Below are 24,446 nucleotides of genomic sequence, written 5' to 3'. Positions count from 1 at the left end.
ATAAAGTCAAATCTAAATCTGATTCTGATTTTAAGGAAGAAAATTCAAGTCACCACATTGTTATCTGCTAACTTAATAGCTTTGATGTTATTTTTCACATTTAACAGAGTCGGTCTTTACATGATTGATTGAAAAGTAGCTTTAAAAATCAATCATGAAAATAATGTTTGGATTATTGGAGCCTCTGTTTTGACCCTCCATTAAAACTCTTGTTATTTCCAGGCAATTTAAGCTGCTAACAAATTCTGCTATCCCAAATGTAAAATTATATATCAATATCAAACATATGAGATTAATATTTCAGCTCAAAGATCACCTGACTCAGTATTGATAAACCAGGAAACATCCAGAAGACACAGTAGTGCTTCGTCTCTGTGATGAGGGCAAACCCTTCCCTTGCTCTGAAGTTTGCTGCCGCTGAGCTCTGCCTGTGGACACAATAGATTTGACACAAGAGTGCTGATGAATCTCATCAGTTTAATGTGTTTATGCTCGCTAAGCCCTAAAAGCTTATTGCTGTTCAATGAAGTGCTACAAAGTTACCTAATTTCCCCCCTGGTCGTCTCTCAGCACGTGGCCTCTCTCTGGGTCTGCTGGCAACACAGACTCCCAATAACATGATGTATTCTGCAACCTGTGGAAGACAGAAGGCACGCTGTGTCTCCATGATTTGTGTTATCGGGCAGAGAATAGACCTTGACAGAAATACAGTGAGCACAGATATTACTGTTTTTTCCACCTTAAATTCAGCCCATGACTGTCTCTCTCCCTCCACATTGATCCCTTTTTACAGCCTTTTCACACTAAGTGCTTTAGTCTTATCTTCACTGCCCCCACCTCGCCTGTTTCATATTCTAACCAATGAGGCTGGCTGCCTATATGACAGCTAACACCCAGTATTAATTAAAATGTCATGCATCCAAATCAATATTGTAAAACAGTTCAAACACAGCTCATTGCGACTGCTGTGATAAGTGCTTTTGGGTGACAGGTAAGTCCAAAGAAAGAGATGCAGGAGAATAGTATGACGGAATTATCCAGCGAGAACATGTAACATTAAAATTTATGACCCCCCTATGTGTTACTTCATCGCTCACAATTGCAAATTCTCCACACTGTCATGAAGTGTGCTGCGCTAAACTGACAGATCCATAAGTCAGCAGCAACAGGCCAGGAGGCTCGACGTGAGAACTCTTTAGCTGCAGATGTCTGACTGCAATGCGTTAAAAGTGACTAATACACACTCATTTGGGAAGGAGGCTGTCAGAGGAAGGATTTATCAGTGCTGCTAAAATAGCTGCAACCCATCTGATTATGTTCTTGTTAACTCAGCTCTGTTGGGACAAAAACACACACAAAAAAGGACATCGGTTATTACCAAACTATTTTCAGGGGACCCCTCTTACAAAAGGTGCAGGCTTTAACCATGAAAAGTTTCCATGAATAAAGTCAATAAAACTGAGAGCTACCGACGTTTTTTCGCAATATTCCAACTATTATGTGCGACAAATAGGGTCGATTCAAAACTTTGTTAGGCTGTACGTGTTCACACATACTCATTGAAAGACATTGTTCAAAAGCAATGCTCGGGATACGGATAGAATGTGACAAATTCTGTCAGAGTAAATATGGTTTAATAAATGAATTAGCTTCATAAATAATGGCTGTAATGACATTTTAGGGGACAATAAGCCTAAGCGTTGTCAGGAAATAGTTGATGTATGAGTTTCATGCCTCAGCGGTTCCTCAAAATGAATAGGCTTGGGAAGATAGCAGGGGCCTGCAACCAGCCTATTTCCTCGAATTATCTACTTGTTGTCAATTTGCACAGTGGAATTACACATGCAAATTGAACTGCCTGCACAAACACCACTTGGAGATGATAAAAACAAATTAACAAAGGCTATAGAAGGAGGATTTATTTCACTGGCTAACCCAGGTCAAGCAATACATGTATTTTACGATTGTGTGTACCCAATTTTGGTGTAATTATATCAGCAAATTATTCTTTGTAATCTTATTATTTTTTCCCCAACCTTCTCCTTACACACATAATTAACTTCCCTCATATCCTTATGAGGAAAAAAAAAATCTGCTTGCCTCTGCATCAGAGTAGCATAGTTTAATCTGATTTGGGGTTCATTCTCCTCACCTTTCTGCAGCTGAAATCCAGAGGAAGGTGAGAGGTTAGCAGTTTAGTGAACTGTTTAGTGAAACCGCTGGGTTAAGGAGTAGACAAATCTACATAGCAGAAGTCAGAATGTTAAAATATATATAATCACCTCTTAACATCATCCCTCATATTGCGGAGGAAATTAAGAGTCCCCGGACCTCCACGTTTGCTATTAGATATCTCATTTACTTTGTACACACAGTGCTAATCTGCACTAATGAATTCTGCCACACCAAGCCAGATCGAGATGACTTAAAATTATTACCACTTCCACAGATATGCCTTTCCTCATTTGAGGCTCAATTTGGCTGGCTCGCAAAAACAGTCTGTCACAGTAAGATACTAATAATTAGGGTTTTAAGATGATTAGTTTATCTCTGTGCTCTTACAGTCCTGCCTCTTATCCACCATGGCCAAAACTTAATAAGAGGCTCTAAGTTTTAAACAGCCAACTCCAAATTACCAAGAAATGACAGAAATAATGAACTGGAGCACATGCCAGGGAGAGAGAGAGAAAGAGAGAGAGAGAGAGAGAAAGAGAGAGGGAGAGGGATGGATGGATGGTGGGAAAGCTGAGAGACATTAATTCAAGTGTGAAATAGAACACAAAGTCTAGTAATCAATAAGGAAATGATTCAGACCTGTAACGCCAAAATTGTTTAGTATTAACAGGACTTTGTGACTCTCATTTACCTTCAGACGCTGCCATGCTCATCAACTTGTCACACATGTAATTAAAGTCACGATAATGCTGAGTGAGTGATACCAGTTAATGGTTGCATATTTTAGAGGATGAGATTGATATTTTACATGTGCGAGATGACATTCAATATAGCATAAGCCTTATCAGCACAGTTTAATATGCACTGCGTTTTGCAAAGCTGAACCGAGTCAATCTCTAATCTTAGGGTACAGGAAGGTCAAGGAGAGTGAAAGGTCTCCAGGTTTATTTATTTTACATTTTGGCTACAATCAAGCTGGTTATTGAACCTAAATACCTTTTTAGTCAAGTGTCAAAAGCTGTCATCCATTGTCTGGTCAGATTTGTTCTTTCATCATTTTCATTATCCATTAATTTGTCAATGATTTTATTAATGAATTGATTAACCGGTTAGTCTATTGTGGGAAATGCCCAACACAAATTCTCAGAGCCAAAGATGGTCTTCATATAGCTTGTTTTGTCTGACCAACAGGTCAAAACCAAAACAGATACAATGATTTAAACAGAGAAAAACAGAAAATATGCATGACATTTGATTAACCTATTATCAAAATTGTTGTTGATGAATTTTCTGTCAGTTGATTAATTGATAAATTGACTAATAGTTTAATATCTTTATCTTATTTAGGCCAAGTCAGTGTACTGCTGCTTGTGAACCACATTTGAAAAGTCGGGCCTCTTTTTTTAATGAAAAAGAATAGTAACTTATACAAATAGTCAGTTATCAAAAACAAAACAAAAAAAACAGTATTGTTTTATTGTCACCAGTATCAATTAATTTCACACAGTTCACAGCCCATACAACACTGCTGTTTTACTTGACCTCATGCAGAAGGTTCTTTCCTTTCCACATGCAGTGTCCAGCCAACCTGAGCCTGCCCTGAACCTTTTTATACCTATACACTGGTGTTATAGGTCTCACTCTTTATTCCACATTCATATGGAACACAAAATACAGGCTATAATTTATGTATATTATTGGCTTTGCAATAAGATGCAACCAAAAGAAAGCCTAATGGGAATGAGTGTGAAAGAGCAATTTAAGGGTAGCTAGATGTGCCTGTGCCAGTGCCAGGGGCTATACAAGATTTGCATGCTAATCATTCTAATAATAATGTAATACCCAAAGCACTCTGAGCAAATTGCGAACCATTGGTCATAGAAGGAAGCTTATCTCGCCGAGAACATGACACAAATATAGGTTAACATTTGAATGATTCCTGGTAATTCATGGACCTGTCAGTAGCCTGGCTCACCTCAATTAGAAATGCTCCACAACAGCCTACTCTTGACTTTACTTCACTGCAAAGACTCGCTTAGACGACTATAACTCCTTAAATTTGTTCCACACCTCTATTCTTCGCTGAAAATGTCACTAAAAAAGGAAACTTTACACCATGAAACCCCTCTGTTCGAAATTAAAACATCAAATCACACGCAAAATATTTATTGCGCTTGCTAAAAAAAAAAAACAACCAATGAGAGCTTTTGTCTCCTTCTCGTGCTCAGCCGTTGGAAGTACAAATTTGATTGGGTGTTGTTGAGCTCAAGCCCACCGGTGTTGTGTCGAAGTCTGTTACCCCGTAACTATGTTTCCCCTTACCTTAAACAACACCCAACCTTATCCCTAACCAGTTATCTCTGCTACGCCTAACCATAACCATAACTTAAGTCCTAACGCCAACCGCGGAGGTGGTGCTACGGAAAAACACCAATCCAACAGGAGGGGAACATTATTTGAGGGGGGAGCAGACTTCGACACAACACCGGCTCTCAGCCAATTGCTGCTCTTCCTACTGCATACGTCATCGTGTTTACCCGGAAATGAGACCCGCTACAGCCAGCGACCGACCGCTGTCGAAATATCCAATATATCGTAATTTCTGTTCGTCCCCCACACCCTCCCACCCCTATTAAATGAATAATTGCCGTTTAACCTAATCGCAACGGTCAAACTTGGTATGTATAGTGGACTCCTGCCTAAGGGTTTAACAGAAGATGACCTCAGTCCAGATGACGAGGAGCAGAGAGAGGGTGAAAAGTGTGAGAGCTCTGCTGAAAAGTGGAGCTCTGTCGGGGGAAACACTGGCTCAATGGTGGAGGAACAGTCCAGTTACACTGTCAGTGATGCAGACTATGAATCCGCGACAAGCAGCCTGCCTGGTATATCCCAGGAAATGTGGCAAGTATGTTGTTTTGCAGTCATCCTGTGATGCTACAGGCTAGTTACTGTAGTGTACTGCTGCTACTGCTGCCTGTTATTTACCATTTCTGCTGGATCCCCAGCCCTGCATGAAACTGCACCAACAAAATGTCATTAATGACTGTGTGTGTGTGTGTGTGTGTGTCATCACATAATAAATATACAGCAGTAGGAGATCAGAGGTTGTGGTGCTCTTGTAAATTCAGTTTGTGTTTTGTGTTCAAGAAATTCCACAATCTGCGGAAGAAGAAAGATGAGGTGATGAAGACAATGAAGGTCCCAAGAAGAAGAAAAAGAAGACACAAGAAAGGTGTCACTGGTAATACAGCAGGGTTCATCACAGCTGATCCTGACACATGGTCTCTAGATCATTTTAGTTTATAGATGATGACCTAAACAATTGTCAAACTGAATATAATAGCATTTGCTATGTGAAATAATTCCTCCTGAGAGTTATCATTATATTTTAATTTTTCTTGATGACATTAACAGCAGAGGTCGTGGAAACCATGTCCAGTGGAAATTCAATGCTGGATACTGTGTGTTTCATTGATATTGATTCATAAAGATTGTAGTACGTGTGTTAGTATGTGTAAAATTAAGTGGACAAAGGTATTTTAATCAATCTTTTAGATAAACAGACAGCAAAGATAAATGATACTCATCCTTACCCACACCAGAACCCTGGGTCATCCTCTTACTATATATTAGAGCATACCATTTGCACACATGTAATAGTGGAATACTTGTGTTTGGCTGATGCTAATTTTTTTTATCAAAGAATCCTATAAGCCTTTAACTGTGTCTCTTATGTCATTCAACAGGAACAGACAGTGAGGAACCTGCAGAAACAAGGTAACAAAATGTTATAGGAAGTTACAGTTTATACAATAAAATTGCTTCAATCAGTTTGTGAAAAATGCCAACATTCAGTGAACATTGAGTCCAGTAATAGGACGGACAGTCTATTGAAGTTATAAATATAGTTTGCTTGAAAACAGTGTTGGTGCACATGCAATGAACATTAAAACCCATTTTCTCTGTCAGCAGTCAGCATCAGGAGGAGCAGGAGAAGCCCTGGGATGGGCTTAAGCAGTATTTTGGTGTAAATGATCGATTTCATCCCCCTGCGTGTTCTAAACCTCCTCCGAAGGTAACAAAGACTCCTGCCTGCCTTCCAACTTCTCTGCTGAGGTTTTAATACTGTGTCTGTCGTAGCAGTTAATAACACCTTCACATCCCTTGTGTTTCCGTGCCACTGTATCCTCTCATTGTTTTATGTGATATGACATATGGATTAGAAGAATCCTTATGGTAACTCAGCCTGACACTGAGAAGAATATTAAGGATTATGTTCAGCTACATTTAGTGATAAGATTAGGGGGACTCTCCTTTCTTGTGTGGTTGAGATTAAAGTGAGATGCAGGTTTTTCCGTTGTACAAATCCTAATGAAAACCAAAATTTAGCTTGACAGAAGAATAGAGGGTTAGAGCACCTGATACAGACTCTGTGATTGCAGCTAGAACATTGAGATTAATGGTGAGATAACAAATGGGCAGGTGCTCCTACTTCTGTGGAATTCATTGAAAAAATTAAAACTAAACTTTCTTTCATTTGAATACATTTCTCCATTTAAAGATGAATGAATATTTTAATGCAAGAGCATGCAAATTGCCAATGAAGCAAAATATTTGCAAGCTTGATGAACATTATAGCTGACCCAGTGAATGGAAACTGTTCTCATTTCAATTTGAAATCCTTTTAATGATTATTTTGGAGTATTTTGTGCTTAATTTTTTCTCAGAGCAGCATAAAATTGAATTTTTGCTGATTTTAGCCTCATTCTGAAAAGGGCAACTATGAAAGGATAAAGAAATGATTAACAAGCTGAATGAAACAGAACTTGTCAGATCGACATAATGAGGGGTCCTTCATCCCTCAAATGCAGTTCCTTCTAATTAATATATCATATTTCTTTTAATTCTGCCAACTCTGGCACACAGTCACTTCAGGAAAAAGGCTTTCACAGAGATGTCAGTACTTTATCTGCTAACAGCGTTTTCTTCAGTGACCTCAAAACACATTTGATGGCAGTAAGGATGACGGTCTCTCAGTTTGAATTTTGTTTATGAGATGCAATGGAAGATAATTGAGATCACAAGTCAGGTTGTATCAGTGTCAGACTCAGTATATATACAGAATAATGAAACTATATGAAGAAAAAATAAAGACAGGGCAACCAGAGTTATGAGAAAAAACAGTTTTAGGATGTACAACACATCCTTTAGCAAACTTACTAATCCTGCATTTTTAAGCCTGATGGTATTGTCCTTGTACTTTTACAGCTGAGGTCCTCAAACAATACATCAGAGGAGACCAGTTCATAATTACAGCCTCTTTCCAGTGCATTTTTTTTAGCATCATGAAATTTCGGAGGCTGAAGAAATCTGGTGCCGCGCTTCCTCAGATAGGCTCATCACAGCAGAACTGCCTTGCCATCAGTAACCGGGGGCCTCTCCGCACACCCCCCTCTGCTTAGGCCTGTAATGGAAATGTGTAATTAAAGAGTCACATTTATGTTTGGTAATCTCCTGTAGCATTTCTAAGATTTCCCCACTAATATCCAATCAAAAAGGTTTTCATTTGTGAAGGGAAATCTACATATTTGTAGTAATGGCAATCATATTAAAAATAAGGCCCTGGGGACTTTTGAAGTTACTCTTTGATTTTTTTTTCTCTCTACCCCTATTTCCAAAAAAAAAAAAAAAAAAAAAAAGAAGAAGCTGATTTTTTTTTTTTCCCTCTTCTGCAGTCCGGCCTAGAAAAGAGCATAGAGAGGGCCATAGCTGAAGGGGACATTGCAAAGGCGGAGGAGATGAGCGACAGACTCGCCACTCGAGAGGTACGTTGTGCTGATAAGAGATCTTTGGGGTGTTCCTGCTGTGACAAATCAGGCTAATGGATCCGTGGCCATTTCTGCTGCAAAGACATAGAGGAACAAAAACACACGCAGACACCCACCATTCAGTCCTGCAGCCCTTTTCCATTGAGTTAATGGAAAGCCCTCCCCTTAGTTTTGAAGTGCTGCAGTGTCTAAAGGACTTTTGGCTCTGCTTTTTAATGAAGAGTACATTGCTTTCAAGCCAACTGTTAAATCATTCTCCAGGTAAGAGTTTCATACCTTTGAAGTGTACATGTCCCTAAATGCAGTGCCTGAAGTTTTGTAACTAACCGCCTTGGCAGGCATCAAGGATCAAGTGGTTTGAAACTAATTTAGCATAAAATGTAGCCCACACACACATATAATTGTGTTAAAAAGACATACAGCTGCGGTGTTACTTCTCCACTGGCGCAATTGCCGTACTTTGAGCATCAAAGTTAAACTTCTTTGTTTCATGATGCATGTTGCTCACAGCATCCCATAAGCTTTTTCATTTTGTAATAGCGGCAACACAAACATGTAACATACTGCAGGCTCCTCGTTTGTCTGGGATTGCAATAGAGTTGCGAAGTGGGCGGGGCAGCTGTTTATGGAGGTATATTTCCCCACTCTGAATTCCTATTCAAATTTTTCTTTTCATGTTATTCTCAATATTACCCAACATATAAACACAGGAGTCTCCAGGATAATGTAATGATCCTATAGGTTTATGTTATGGCTATGTGTTTTTTTGCATCAGGCAGGTCTGAAGAAGCCAGCAGTCAGAGGTGTGCAGCAGACCTATAGTGAATTCAATACATTTTGTTGTTGCAGTTGTGAACAATTCAATTCATGCAAAATCGACAGGAGAATCTAAAAGTGAATTAATTTAAAGCAATAGTTTGTTATTTTGAGAAATACTATTTTCTCTCTCTGGCAGAGTTAGATAACAAAACTAATATCACTCTAATGTCTGTGCATTTGAAGCTAGAGCCAGCACCTGGTTAGCTTAGCTTAGCTTCCCTGGAAACAGCTTGACTGGCTCTTTAGGAAGGTAAAATAATATGTCTAGCAGTTCATGTAAAGCTTACTAATTAACATGTTATATCATGTTTATTAATTCCACACAAAAACCAAAGTGTAAAAACAACAATTCACCATTTGATAGGGGGTTGTAGTTCTTTAGACAGAGTCAGGCTAGCTGTTTCCCCTTGTTTACAGTCTTTATGCTAAGCTAAGCTAAATGGCTGCTGACTCTAGCTTTATATTTAGTGTACACACATGAATGAGGTATTAATATTCTTATCTAATTCACTTCCTGGAAGTGAATAAGCATATTTCCCAAAATATTGAACTATTCTTCTCTCTATAAAGCAGCAAGTTGTATTATCATTTTTCTCAACACCATAATCTTTAACAGCTGCCTGCTTTTAGTGGCGCACGTAACAGAATTTTAAGCTCTGTGATTGGATGTTTCTTACTGAAATGCACCTTGGGAGTCATCTTCTTTCAGTTAACTTCTTTCATCTAACGTTTTTTATGATCACAGTCTTACACTTTGACGTTTGTCAAAGAACCATATATTTTCTGAAGAAGTTGTTTGTTTTGCACTTATGATTCAACTGTAATGGTTTCGTGCTCTTCTAATCCCTAAAAAGCGTTCCAACTATGAATCATGTAACATTGTCTATGGGAAAAATTAATTTTAATTCCACAACCACTTTGCAACTGCAGTGAATCAGAAATCACAGGAAAAAACATCTGTGATTATCTGAAATTCAGACCAAAAAGATGATGTTCAGCAAGAACTGACACCACAGACTATAAACAGGGTCACGGAATGTGTGTTTGCAGGAGATTTTAGTCCTGCTTTTTGAAAAAAAAGGTCTTTATACACCAGTAGAGTTTAGATTAGCTCTATTAACAACAATTAGTTGATTATTTGATTAGTCAATTGACAAAATTAATCAACAACTATTTTTATAGTAATCTCATAATTGTTTTTTGAGCTTCTTAAATGTGAATATTCTCTGGTCTTTTAGTCCTCTGTGATTGTAAACGTGATATCTTTGGGTTGTGGGCTGTTGGTCGGGACAAAAGAAGACACTTTCAGTTGCACTTGGGCTTTGGGAAACAGTGATTGACATATTTCATTATTTTCTGACATTTTAAAGACCAAATGACTAATTAATTAATTAAGAAAGAAAAGACAGATTAATCAATAATGGAAATTATCATTAGTTGCAGCCCTAACTCTCAGCAAATCTTTTCCTGGGAAATCTCACCCTCTTTAATGAATAAGTAGGCTCTAAAAACAAAGAACTGTGTTTAAAACTGAAAAAAATCGGTTGTACTATTCATTGGATTGGCATTACATACATGACCCCGGTATCTCCAGTGTGTAATAGACATTAGTGTGCGGCATCAGAGCCCTTCATATTCTCATCTTAACTGCGAGCAGAGTGGTCAAATATGAGGGAGTTAAATGAAAGCCCTTGTGAGTGGCACCTGCGCTGTACTTTCAGAAAGCTTCTTAGAGCGCCGGTGGATTGGTTTTAGCCTGAGCCGAGGTTCTCGCCTCCCTGGCACCTGCCTCACGTCTTGCCAGAACCGTGATGGGACGTGACAGCAGTCTGGCATCCAGCGCTCATTGTTTAGCAGTGATAACTTCATTTTATGGGAGTAGTGAATTGACCATTTTGAAATCCCCAAAACCTAGATGACGTAAAGTTCTATACCATTCACTTCTAAATAAAGGAAGTCCTGATTACATGGAAAGCATGAAGAGAAGTGCTAAAAGCCAAAATGTTTGACAGATTCTGAATCAGATAGAAAGGATTATGGTATATCTTAAACGATGCAGCCTGTAATGCAGATAGCATTAAGACCAACGTGTTTGTTTACAGCACTCCTGTTCACTTTTGACAGCAGCACTGTGACAAACATTTAGAGGATCAATAATCCCCGCTGTGGCCAGAATCAATTTCAGGGTTATAATTGAGTGGCTCATTTGGTACGGAATGGCTTAGATGTTTAATTTGTTTATGGTCATAACACCAAGACATGATTGTGGCAAGCTTTTCACTGAGAGAATAGGAACAGGTTTTCTTCTCAAAAAATGCAAAAGCATTCCGACAGCTGTGAAGAACTAAAGAGGCCTGTTTGTCCCTCTAGGCATTGTTTTGTAAAGAAAACGCTGGTACATGTTGGATGACAATATTTCTGTGTATTTTCATCCTCAATCTAACGGTTTCCCACTTATCTCCTCAAAGCAAAGGGAAGGAAGATAGAAAGCTTGCTGTCAGTATCCCCCCTTTTATAAGACGAAAATGTTTGTTTTGAGCTCCCTCAAATCAATTAATGATTTCCATTTGCTCTACTTTCTTCTTTTTAATCTGAACATTAAAACAATTTGGTAAAAACCTGTTTTGAAGGCTCCTTACAAATTCTGAGATATGTGCTCTTTCATCTGTCAAACTTCTGAAACACGCTGCTCGGATATTGCAGGTTGAGGTTTTTTATTCTCGTTACACTTTTAAAATATTTCCCAAGGCTGTAAGTCTTTGTTTTAGATGAATTCATGAAGACATCCTTCGTTTTTAAGTGAAAGTATTAACGCCCCCGAAGATGTAGCAAAGAAATCCCATCCCCTTTTTAGGTAACAAAGTATTATTAATGTCTACATTGCTTAAACAAAGCTCCCTAACGTATTCCTTTAAACTGTGCAGATAGCATAGTTTCTTTTCTCATAAAGATGTCTGTTGATCCTTCTCAGCATGTTTAGATTTCTTTTCACAAGCTTTAGAAGACATGAAATAATGGGAAAAGCTTCTTGCCTCTAAAGTATTCCAAGTAGTTCAGTAGATTAAGGTACAAGTCCTCCAATTAAGAAGACGGGGTCTCCATCCTTTGATTACTGCACATTATTCTAAACTGCTGCAAGTTGCATATAGGCTAATTAATTCTGTAATTAGCATAACATTGAGTGACTGACACATACAGTATGAACAGCCCAAAGCCTTGTCAGGAGACGTGATAGCATCCAGCAGCTCATATTTGACAGATTGATTTTGCAGCTATTCCTGCTTATATGAGCAAGCACAGGAAGGTGATAATGCATCAGACCTACAAAGCACTATGGAACTTCCTATGTCATCTAAAGAGAAGTGTGACCTACAGGGAAATTTGTAATGTATTGATTACAATTAGATTGGTTTGGTCTGATTTTATTCTGTCACAAACAACCTACACATAACACACTTATATTCATAATTACAACAAAAGACATATATTCAATCCAACATAGGACCTGGACATGCAGAAACACAAAGCATACAATGTAACAAACCATAAATAGTATATACTGTAACACAAAAAAGGTGGTATATATAAAATTGAAGCGTAACTCAGGACAAAAACACTAAAGGTTAATGTAACTTGTTTCCATAATGGTCTTGGTCTGACCCAAATCACGACAAAGACTGCTGTGCCTGTGCAGACTTGTGTGAAAGTTGTGACATGCAGATATAATTATAGTACATACAATATTACTCATTATACAATTTGTAGATTTTAATAAAATACCAATAAATTTACCCATATTTAATAAATAAATCACAAATTCTCTTTTTTCAATTTCCTTAATTGAAAACTTTCTACACCTGCTTTTAAAAACTGGAATAGATTCTGAGTATCTCACATTATCTGGTAAACTGTTCCATTTTTTTTGCCCCCACACGATGAAAGGATTTAGATTCAAAAGAACCATATGTATGAATTTTGACTTTGCATAGTATTATACTTGTGCGGGTTGTTCAAACACTTGTAAATATCTTGGTTCTTGGACATTTAGGCATTTACACATGGCACTTGCTGCTAAATACTGAACCCTGTTAGCACTGATAACAACTTTAGTGAATTACAATATCTAATACTTAAATGGGTTATTTTATTGTGATCAAATATGTAATGTATCATATTTTATTCAATCTGCGATTGGGCCTGTCCTTGCTTAGATAGACCATGGTAATAGCAATCACAGCATAGTGTAATTGTATCGTATTGTAGGTAACATTTCTTTCTTATTTCTTTTCTTATTCACATTTTGAGCAAGTAACCCACCTAAGTTGGTTAATATGCTGTGGCCTTTTATTGTGACTCCATTGCAGGTGACATTAAGAAATCTGATCTGAGCAAGTTTCCAATTTGAGGTCAATAAAATAGTTTCAGTCATGCCCTAAAGTAGTGAAAATCTATTGTCCACGAGCAATGTACTCAATTTTGTAATTTCTTTACTCATATGTTATCCACAATCAACTGTAGATATCATATCATTTACATTAGAGAGAGTCCTAAGACAGATCCCTGTGGAATGCCATATGTGACCACCCCAGATCTGGTAAGGTGCAATTAAAATCTATATAGTGAGTAGGATTACTTTGGTATGATGTAAACCAACTAACCACTAAGGTGTCACACCCAGTAACCTCCAGTTTATTGCATAAAACTGAATGATTAAATGCCTTTTGAAGGTCGATTAGAACCATGAATGTATATAACTCATTGTCCATATTGAACCTGATTCTATTATTCAGCACAACAAGGGCAAACTCTAAATTCGTACTACATTAACAATAGAAATGTAGCACTACATCACAACATATAATGATCATTTGTATGCCATTTTTAGAGAAAATTCGTATTGTTGTCTTTTCTCAGCACTGTACCCTAAATAAAGATGATAAATATCAGCTCAGAAAGGCAAAACCTGCTTTGTCGACTTTACACTTAGCTACATTACAGTACTTTCTTTGTCACACTAATCCACCCTCTTGTTATAGTATTTCATTCAACATCATCCTTACAACAAATAATTACTCCCTCGCTCTTTTTTTCTCTTTATAAAACAGAGCAACTGAGGTCTTTTGAAACAGCGAGGAGCTGTACTTTATATAGAGTAAGTGAGTATATTTCACGACAAAAGACCGTCACACCATGTTAGAGCTTACAGTTCCCCCATATTACTCATCACAGCTATTAGAGTGGCATTACCACTTCAAAACAGGAACTATCTTCTGTCTGTCACAATAGGGGGTGTTAAGTCCATTTTATGAGGAGCTGAGAAATATGAAAAATAAAAAGTATGTTGCATGGCTGCTGGCCTCTCTCGAACGAGAAGGAAAGATGTGGGACTGCAAATGACACCACATACAAAGAAGAACATACCTTATATTGCAATATTTTTCTTTTTAATCTATTTAGTTCAATATTTTGAAGCACTATGAAAGATGAGAATATCTCAGACTTACCTGATTTTGAACAGTTTGGAGTGTTTACTGTTTATGTTGACCTTTGATATCTAGCCCAGGAGATTCACTATTGTTCTGAAGAGACTGTTCACGTCTTCTCCATGCACTTTTGAACTCTGTGATTACAGTAGTTAACATCCCACAATCCTCTGAGTCTGCATAGATGCTGAAAGCTAAAATTGAGATGACTACAAATTTATACCAAAGCTAGATGAATATCCTGCTAGCCCACGGCGTCCACCATGACCTAAAATCTGCTAGTAACCTGCTGTTGCTCTGTCAGAGAGAAAGAGTTTAACTGGCAGTAGCACTTTTTAGTGTTTTCTTTTGCCGGTGACAGCTGTGGCCGGAGACGTTATGTTTTTGGGCTGTCTAACTGTCTATCCTGTCTGTCCCATTCCTGTGAACTTGATATCTCAGGAACACCTTGAGGGAATTTCTTCAAATTTGGCACAAACATCCTCTCGGACCCAAGGATGAACTGTTTAGAATTTGGTAGTCAAAGGTCAAGGTCACTGTTACTTCACAAAACACGTTTTTGGCCATAACTCAAGAATTCATACGCAGAGAGAAGGGGAGATTGTGACCATATTTCACATTTGGTCAGACACTGAATTAGTGACACTAATCTTGGTGCCCACCTTGAAACTGTGGTGATTGTTTAGATCTTCTGTGCCGCCAGGTTGAAGATGTGTGTGAAGCATCTATGTTTTAGAATTCGTAGCTTCTCTGCAGTAACATCCATATCTGAAGCATCGTCTACTGTCATGGCGACCACTTTGTGTATTATCAGAATCAGCTTTATTGGCCAAACATGTAAACATATACAAGGAAAATGCACTTAATAACTTTTATTGGATTCCTTTTACATCTTCACTACAAATATTATATGGGTCTTGACAGACATGATGTACACTGCAACTTGACTAGTTGGCGGAGGCATACAACCACAAGGCAGTATTTCCAGTTTCTCTCTGACCCCATTGCATCTGCCATTTTTCAATGAAAGATGTCAAACGATTGGTACTGTAAATGTTGTCTTACAGGATGGAATCATGTCCTGTTGATGTTGAATAGTGCATACAGTTACTGGTCTTTTAGTGCCTGTGTTGTATTAGATTCTTAATTGATTGCTTGACACCCTTTTGGTGGCTGCAGAAAATTTGTGTCACAGTTAACTGGACTGTTCCTGCTTTTTGAAGTCCCATTGGACCAGTGGCTTCCTGCTCTCTTGATGGCCTTTGGGTGGTGGGTCTTTCTTTAGACACGGTTCAAAGTATTGAGTATAATTAACCTGATCAGTCTAAATTGCTCCCTTCTAATATTTAGATCACTCCATATACAGTTATTAAGAACATGAATATGTATTAGCCAGAGCCATTTATGGTTTTTGTAGCGTTTGAACATGGGGACGGGTATAATATCCCTCATTATGTTCCATCTCAGATTTCAGTGGAAGCAGCAGCTGAAAGGAAAAGCCCCACTGTCCTTGAAATCTACCCTTCGGAAAGCCCTCGCTTAAATGCTGTGAAACGAAGGTGGCGTGGCATTTTGTCGGAGGAGACATGGTGGCTTAGTCGAAACAAAGAGCTGAACTAAGAGTGTTTCATGATATTTATGTTATTTAACACCTTTTTTCTTCTCGCCACCTTCTCCCTGCCATGCCCGTGTTTGTAATCAAAAAATTAATGAGCAGCGCTTTTGTGGAAAGTGGGCCTTATCAGATTTTGACTTCCTCCGCCCCACATCAGAGTACGAGGCTGACTCCGTCTCCCCTGCAAGCCCCCCAGGCCACCGCGCAAAGAGTTCAGGGAAACTCTCCTCTTTGTTCATTTTTCCTTCAGCATAAGCAATTTATCACTGAATGAACTTTTATTGTATCTCTGGATGACTCACATTAAATTTTCGCCCATTAATTTTGAAATGGATTTTGAAATGGGTACTAAGCTTTTATCAAATGCCTGGGAATCTCATTTGGGATTATTGTATTTCATTAATTACTTGATAGACAAAGCATACTTTTCAATGTAGATTTGTGTGCTGTTTAATTAATTAGCATGTTTTCTCTTTTAATTAAAGCCATTTTTTTTAAATTAAAGCCCACAGCAAAACACATATATAATTTGTTTGTAATTAGGCCTTAATTGGTGGTAGTGGAAGCTTAGCACCCTCGGTTTCTTTTTTCATGATTGCCATTTTATTGCCAGTCACTCATTAATTAAACTGTTTTTTCTAATTAGCTTATAAAACTGTTGATGTCATATTATTGTAAGTGTGGGTTCAAAGCTGGCTAATAAGCCTACCCTACTCAGAAGAGGCGAGATAATGGAATGTGCACAAAGCAGGCGAACTTTCGGAGATTTTTTTTTTGTCTACTCCCTAAAGATGACATGTCATGTGTATCTAGCATCAGATTACTAGAAGAGAAATGGAGACATTGCTGTTCTACTGTGCCCTCCCTGGAGTGGCTCTCTTTTTGCTTGCCATGTAATTCTGTTTGTCAAAGTGGTGGCAAGATTACGAAAAGCTCTTACGAGGCTGCCCCATGAAAGACTGATAAACTTTCGAGGGAACAGTTTGAGGATGTACAAGCGTGGAAGGTGCACGTTGTATATTTGGACTTAGCATTGTCATGGAAATAATGACATATTGTACTTGTTTATACCTTCACATTACATATTGTTTAACAGCGATTTTGCTGTTAATGAATTTAGTATTGAAACTGTCATCTGAGATATAAATGACAAACAAAGTCACAAGCAGAGCTGCTATGATTAGTCTGGTTATCAGTCGGTCGTCCCGTGGTGGCATGTAAGTAAAACAGATCAACAGAAAATGAATCAGCAACTATTTTGTTAACTGATTAATTGTTTAAATCCTTTTTAATGCAGAAATACCAAACATTTCATGGTTCCAGCTTTTCAAATGTGAGGCTTTGCTGTTTTCCTTGTCTTAAATCAAGGTAAACTGGATAATTCTTGGATTTGGACTATTGGTTGAACAAGGTTAATCAATAATAAAAAATAATCATTAGTTGTAACACTTTGTAAAACAGTTCAAAACTGGCTTGCATCAGGATGACTAATCTAATGATTAACATATAACAGTCAAAGGGGCCATTTTTGTGCATTGAGTACTTTACTTTTGATACTAAGTATATTTTTTCTAATAATACTTAAGTAACACAATTAATGCAGGACTGTTACATGTAATGGAGTATTTTTACAGTGTGGCTTTGCTACTTTTACTAAAAGAAAGGATCTGAATACTTCCTCCATAACTGCAATCAACAGAAAATTAATCAGCAACTATTCTGATAAACAATTAATCAGAGTTTGTAACCCCTTGAGGTCTGTATGTTCACAGCAGGTGATGTTGTGAATCACTGTCACATCTGTTGTCTTATGTCTGTGTGTTTACTTCAGTCTATTACTTTACATTTGAGATTTCAGAATGGACTAGCTGAATGAAACGTTGTATCACTTCCTTTTTAAGGCGATATGGGTGGTATTGATTGATCTCCTGATCTTTTGACCTTCCCAGTGTTGCTGCAACACTGAGGCTTTGCAGCCAGAAACACATTTTTCTCGCTCCTCCGCCTCAGTCTGAAGAAATTATGCTGAAATAACACACGAGCTGGCTAATCTGATATTCATTCCTTTCTTATATAGCCCTGCTTTCCAAAGTTGACTAAGGCCACATTATTTAGGCATTAAGGTAGTGTGATAAGGGAATTAGGCTGGTCATTAATCGTTTACACGTCAAATGCAGCAGAGCAGCTCGGGGAGGTGATTTAGCGAGGCAAAGCCATATAGCCCTTGTTAATCCACCTCTCACACGTTTTAATTGGAAGAGGCTTCCTGGATAGGAAATTTATGAATGGGTTTAAGGCCATTTCTTCCTTAAAGCCATCATTTATTTCATATTGTTAATAGGAGCTTTAACACTTTATCCACACGGAGATGCATTTTTCTCATCTTCCATTCAGCTATTGTCTATTGCACTTGCCATTTAATTGCGACAGTGTTTTTGTCAACCCTGCTCTGCTCATAAAGACTTCCTAACGCTTCTTTCATTCATCAAACACCTGAGAAATGATGCAACAGAAAAGACAGAGCGTGAAACTGTTATTAAGATAGACTTGGTTTGTTGTGTGTAATTCTCAGTAGCTATGTTGGGTTTTTTTTTAAATCGTATTGAGGCCCCATGTTTGGGTCTCCACTTGAATCTCCATGACGACCCAAACATGAATGAACAGAAAACGGTACTATTGACTTAACCCTCCTAGTGGCCTTAAGCTGCTGCTGCTGCAGTGCCAGCATTGTGCACGATGAATTTTTTTGCCTTCAAATCTTCCAAAGGTCAGAGTATTAATCCTCTGAATAAACCTTATTTTTAACAGGGCTGTGCACAGGCCACACAAGAGAGAGAAACAAGGCACAGAAACATGGCTGTGATGGACACTTAATTGTACGTTAATATGTGGTGTAGTGGGAAGAATCGCCTTTTAGGAGCCACATAAACAAAGAATGCAGGAGGTTTCCTGCCTTTATTCCAGCTTTGTACTCTCATTCTTATTTTTCACCAGCCTCTGATGTGAAAGGATTTGGCACTAAGACGCACGCAAAGGGAGGGGGGAGGGTGGGGGGGGGGGGGATCCTGAAAAGTGGATCAAAAAAGTAAATGAAAAATAATGTCATATTACTGAAAATATGAGAGGCTAATTTGTGCCGACTTTTTGCTAATTTTGTTCTCGCCACAGAAAGAGGAGCCGTCACCTGCTCGGCGCCACAGCGCTGACAGTGCCAGTGATCCATGAAATAAGCTGCCGCTGGCTTTGTTCAGATAAGAATGAACAAATCTGCACAATGTACTGCTCTCGGAATCTCATTTTCATACTTGCATGCAGGCTAAAAGAAATAAGCTGTTTGCAGGCTTGATTAATCAGACATTTGAGGGTTTTTTTTGTCTCTTTGATCTGTTCTGTCTCCTAGGTAACTTGGTTGACATTAATGTTGAGCCCCAGTAAAGACAATCAGGGATTGTAGACTAAACTGATAAAAAAATGAAAAAAATGAAAGACCTTCAATGCTTTAAATGTAGTAAAGGCTATGTTCTGAATTTAAAAGAGGTGGAAATGAGGGGCATGGAAGTGGGTTTTAATTTTGGTTTTGGGAATGTTTGGGAAGGCGTGTTTTCAAGACCTTTTGCATTTCAAATGCCTCCACAGAAGAGCAGGTTAATGTGGGTAATCCTCGTGTTGGGAAAAAAGAAAAATCTCTGACTGTAAATCTCCAAATGAACCCATTTAGCATCATGCAGTTTCATTTGATTTGCTCCCTGAATGAGGCATCTTAGCCAACGACTTTATTTTCTGCAAACACAGAGCTGTTCTCGGATTTGTCAACAATTTAATAAACGTCTGCTTTATAATCTCGGCATGCATCGGAGCCACTCAGAAGCATTTAGCACCTACACCACTCCATCAAGGAGCAGGGAAAGCCCTGGTGTGGTATTATCTGCTCGCTGATCTACTGCAAATGTAAAAGCAATCACCCGTTCTAACTCTCTTTAAGACTAGAAGACATTATTTGAGGAATTTAAAACCTATAAAAATGGCAAAGAACTGGAGAACTGTCATAGCATGTACGCTTCAGGTTATGCAGACGCTTTCACAAATCTTCCAGTGACTGTATAGATGAATGCCTTGAGGGCCCAGCCGGAGCCCAGTACTTGCAGCCAGCCGAAGCCCTTATCTTAAATCCAAGCAAAGTACCATTAATCTTTTTGAAAGACCTTTATGGCTTTTAATGTATCCCAAATTAGAACATTTTACACCCTTGGTTCCTGAAATATGGTGATAAAAAGCCTTTAGAGTTTAATTTTTCCTGCCTGCTCGCTCTGACCTGCTTAATCCCAGCATGCATTAGGAGATATTTTAGTTTCAGTCTTTCTAATAAAGTTTATCCCACTTAATTATAATTGAAACATTTTTTTTTTTTCTAGCAGGTCTTTTTTTTTTTCAAGTGGCGCAGTGGTGGCACATTTCTTCATTACCTTAAGACTTCTTCCCCTCTGATTGTACTCTGAATATTACAGAGAATTACCCAAAGGTTTGGTGAAATTGTTCCAAGTTGTTTATCAAAGTTCGCCTTTGCTTGAATAATAAACCTATCTCAGGAGTGACAGAGGAGGCAGGATTTTTCCCTTTGTTTCCTGTGCTTCTGTGTGACTGGGGTTATTGGGATTATTCTGCTTCACAATACACACATGTCTTCCCTGGGATTTGAATGTTTGCCTCTTGCAGTCACGGTCATTCTCTTCACTTCTGATTTCAGGGACTGCCTGCAGTATTCCAAACAGAAAAGTCTCTTTTACACTCGTGATGAGTGAAAAATGCCATTGCAACGTTTTTTGAGATGGGAGGAAAAATGGCAAAATGCTGAACGTTTTTTTTTTTTTTTTTTTAAGTTATTTCATTTGCACATTAAACAAGAAAAAAGAAGCAATCAAATGAAACAATGTGCAGGGGAGACTATAAGCCAGGAGCTTCAAATATGACTTCCTCTTAAAACACCTCAAACAAAAGGCAAAATAGATTAGAATAATTTGAATAAAACAACACTCCTGTAATGTATGGAGCTATGGGGCAATTCACCCCCCACACAAAATGCGCACACACACACACAAACATACACTCGCATACACATTCACCAGTAACATTTTTATGATATGTATGTTGCTAATATTCGACACTATCTCTTGTATTTTTCGCTGGTTATTGGTCTAGAGATATTTCCAGTATTTTGGGTGTTGCAGATTATTTCTCTAAAAATAAAACCCTCCAAGTTATTGTTTATAATCTACAACAACCACATGGAAGGTTGTATTTTTAGAGAAAAACACAAGAGGCAGGAGAGAAAACAGAATGACCTCTAGGGTTGCAATCAATCGATTCATCTGCCAATTATTTTCTTGATTAGTCGTTTGATTTCTAAAATAATGAAAAATACTCACATTTTCCCTGATCCCTAGATGACGTCTTCAAATAGCTTGTTTTGACAGACCAACAGTCCAAAACCCAAATATATTCAATTTACTATCATAGAAGACTAATACCAGAAAATATTCACATTTAAAAAGCTGGAATCTGTTAATTTCTGCTACTTTTCCTTATAAGATTACTTAAGCCATTAAATGATTGTCGAAATACATTTTCTGTTGATCAGCTAAGTGATTAATCAACTAATTATTGAGCTTCAGTGTCCATTTCAGACACAGTACACCTGATTTTGACATAAGAAGAACTATAACATTTTCATCATCTGTACATCCAAATAAATTCATATGATAACCACCAGGTGTCAGGTGGGATTGTTTTTTACTGCAGATACAGGTGGAGAGCAAAAAGAACCAGCAGTTAACAAACTTAACTTCTGAAATATTTTTTTCATATGTTCAGTACACATGTGACATTTCCTGATATTACTCTTCAAAACACCTGTTATAGACCTGCTGGGTCATTTATTCATATTTTCACAATACATTTACAACAGAGTTTTTGTGCTGCTGGTTCTTCATGCTGCATTATATTTAACTTATTTATATTTATGTATGTAATATATGTTTCTCTGCTGTTGTAAAAATGACACTGTTTATGATCCATTTGTCTTTTTCCTTTACTTTCTCTGACATATGTATATTATACCTGATTACTAGTCCTAATGTCTTGTAAAAGTTGCTAAATTTGAGGATATTACAGCCTTTATGTGCTGCAGCACAGGCGGCAGAGACACTGACGAGAAGCCACCCTGACACATCAGTCAGAAAGCTCTTCTTGCCACAGACTGATTTCCATTCTCTAATGGGCCTCTCCTCTGTCTGCCTCTAAATAGCTGGCTGTGAAAATCGCTCAAGCCGCTGATTGCCGTGACTTTGTGCAACGCAAACAGGAAGAGGAAGCTTTGAGGGCAGTGCAGAAAAGGAAGAGGCAAATAGCCTGGGGGTACGACGTCTCTCTGTCCTCATGCTTATGTTTACCATCACATCTGCCATGTGTGGCACTTTGTCTGGTTCCAAGTGCAGTTAAGATAGAGCTGCTGAAGCCTGCCTTAGCTGGACTTTGAATCATTACTCATGCAGAGACTAAAGTTGCCAGTTTCAGTGTATTTGTAACGGGTTCAATAATTCAATGTTTCTCTGTGTTGCAGGTTTGAGGCGAAAAAACGATGGGAAACCAAAAGCAACATGGGCTTCATGTGACAAACGTGGAGGAAAAGGAGAAAGACTGTGATTTTTTTTAACATTTTTTTTTAAGTTAATTCGATAAAACTTGTGTTTTTTTTTTTTATGGCGGACTGATCCTGTTTCGTTTTATTCTGTTTGTATATTTTGAAGACTTCACACCAGCAGAGTGTGTGAGGGGGAAAAAGTCACACAGTTGGCTGAGGAAAAAAACCCCATGCAGAGAGCACAAGAGAGAGAAAAAATTATGGAGCATTCAAATTAATTCCTAAGGCGCCCATTGGAGTCTGCATTGTGTTATTTTTCATTACATTTCAGTGATCTGAGCATTCTGGCCTTTTTTCCCCTTCAAATTAAATCTGGTGTACATTACTGGATGATGCGTTTATTTATTGCTGTAAAGTGGGTTAATCATGAAGGCGCTCCTTTCTTCTGCCGAGGAAGAGAAAGGAAAGATTAGGCCCCTAATGCAATGTACAGGATAATGTGCGATAGGATTTGTGGGTAGAAAATGAAATTTGGCTGCTGTAAACTGTTGTGAGCAGTCGTAAACTGGAAGTTAAGCGAACAGGAGGAGGAGGAGGAGTGTGAGACATGAAACAGAGGCTTTGCTGTTGGCCCTCACCCATGCTGGGAGACATGCTATTGTTTCTCAGCTCGAACAAGAGGCACGCGCTGTTTCTCGAAGCCTACACTCGCCGCTCATTGTGTGATGAGCACTCTTCAGCATCTGTAAACTCGTCTAAAAGCGCAGATTGCTCTCGCTGTTACTTTGATCTTTTTTGATCTGCAGCGTTTGCCTCTGCAGCTACACGCACACTTCTGAAATGCTCATTCAGATTCCAGGAAGTGTTAATTGCAAACAGCATGCAAAAAAGCACCAAGAACAATGATTACTTTTATTCATAATGCTTGCTTATATATATTTTTTTACCCAACCATGGAAAATGATTGCTTTGCTTCAAGGTAATGAGAATTAAAATTAATCCACCTAAGTTGTTTGCATTGCACATATTTGGGCACTTTGTCCCCTGGTGAGGCGGAGTATTCTCATCGCTTTGCTGCGTAGGCTGAATCAGTATGAAGAGAAATTAACAAAACATCAGCAATAAAAGTTTGTAGTCAATTAAATGATGATATAAAAACACCTCAGCTGAAGACAGCTAGATATGCACATGGCGGATTGAGCAAATAAAGATTTTTGTATCGTTTTACATTCAAGTTAATCAGGACTGTGTGTCTGAGAAGCTGTCAGTTGGTGAGAATTTGTGCTAATTAAACTATTAATTATCTCTGTAATGAGACGCGAGTTAAAACTGTGTTAAGCACATCAAAGTACAACATGGGATTTCTTCACTTTGATGACTGCTATGAAAAATATATCTTGACTGCGGAGTGAGGAAACATCAGAGATGCTTCATTAACAGAACAAAAGGAAGCTGAATTTTGGGGCCTTGGAAAGTTCTGGAGAAGTCCTCCAGAACAACGAAATAGTTTGTTTCATTTGTAGGGGATGACTGGATGCAGGTGATTGTGGCATATTTTATAATAAACTAAACAACTTTACCTCTCTGAAACAAAAGCTTTTCAGGAAGGTAATATTTAATTTGACCTGCTCTTGGATTACAATGTTACAAAACAGCATCTGTGAATGTGTTTTCCATTTGTAAAAGGCTTTTTTAAAAAAAAAAACTAGTGGTTGTCAGTGAACATGACCAGCACTGATCCAAGAGCAGCGCGGCGCCGTATCAATAGCATCTCACTTTATTAATCTCTTTGAACACAGGATAATGCCTTGAGCAGAGATGATTCTGCTTTTAAGCTGGAAAATCCACTTTCCCCTCTCGTCATGTTGAGGAGCTGTTTTCAATAGTCT

The 24,446-nt window shown here is 38.2% G+C and overlaps 1 protein-coding gene across 4 annotated transcripts; it reads left to right on the top strand.

The window, feature by feature from the left end:
- The first annotated feature begins 4,154 nt into the window (after positions 1–4,154).
- fam204a (family with sequence similarity 204 member A) lies at positions 4,155–24,242 on the top strand. 4 transcript variants are annotated; one of them, XM_044373821.1, is made up of 7 exons: positions 4,155–5,080; positions 5,323–5,407; positions 5,922–5,952; positions 6,148–6,250; positions 7,911–8,000; positions 22,222–22,331; positions 22,537–24,242. In XM_044373821.1, exons 1-7 carry the CDS (start codon positions 4,856–4,858, stop codon positions 22,586–22,588), a joined length of 696 nt encoding a protein of 231 aa, XP_044229756.1. In that variant the 5' UTR covers positions 4,155–4,855; the 3' UTR covers positions 22,589–24,242. The 4 variants fall into 4 exon arrangements, with proteins under 4 accessions (XP_044229756.1, XP_044229755.1, XP_044229754.1 ...); XM_044373820.1 differs by having other exon boundaries at positions 6,145–6,250; XM_044373819.1 differs by having other exon boundaries at positions 5,323–5,416.
- Positions 24,243–24,446: the final 204 nt, after the last annotated feature.

The sequence above is a fragment of the Thunnus albacares genome, chromosome 14, assembly GCF_914725855.1.
Source record: "Thunnus albacares chromosome 14, fThuAlb1.1, whole genome shotgun sequence".
In the NCBI taxonomy this organism is placed as follows: Eukaryota; Metazoa; Chordata; class Actinopteri; order Scombriformes; family Scombridae; genus Thunnus; species Thunnus albacares.
Note: the sequence above shows the minus strand (reverse complement) of the source record. Positions and strands in the feature narration are given on the sequence as shown.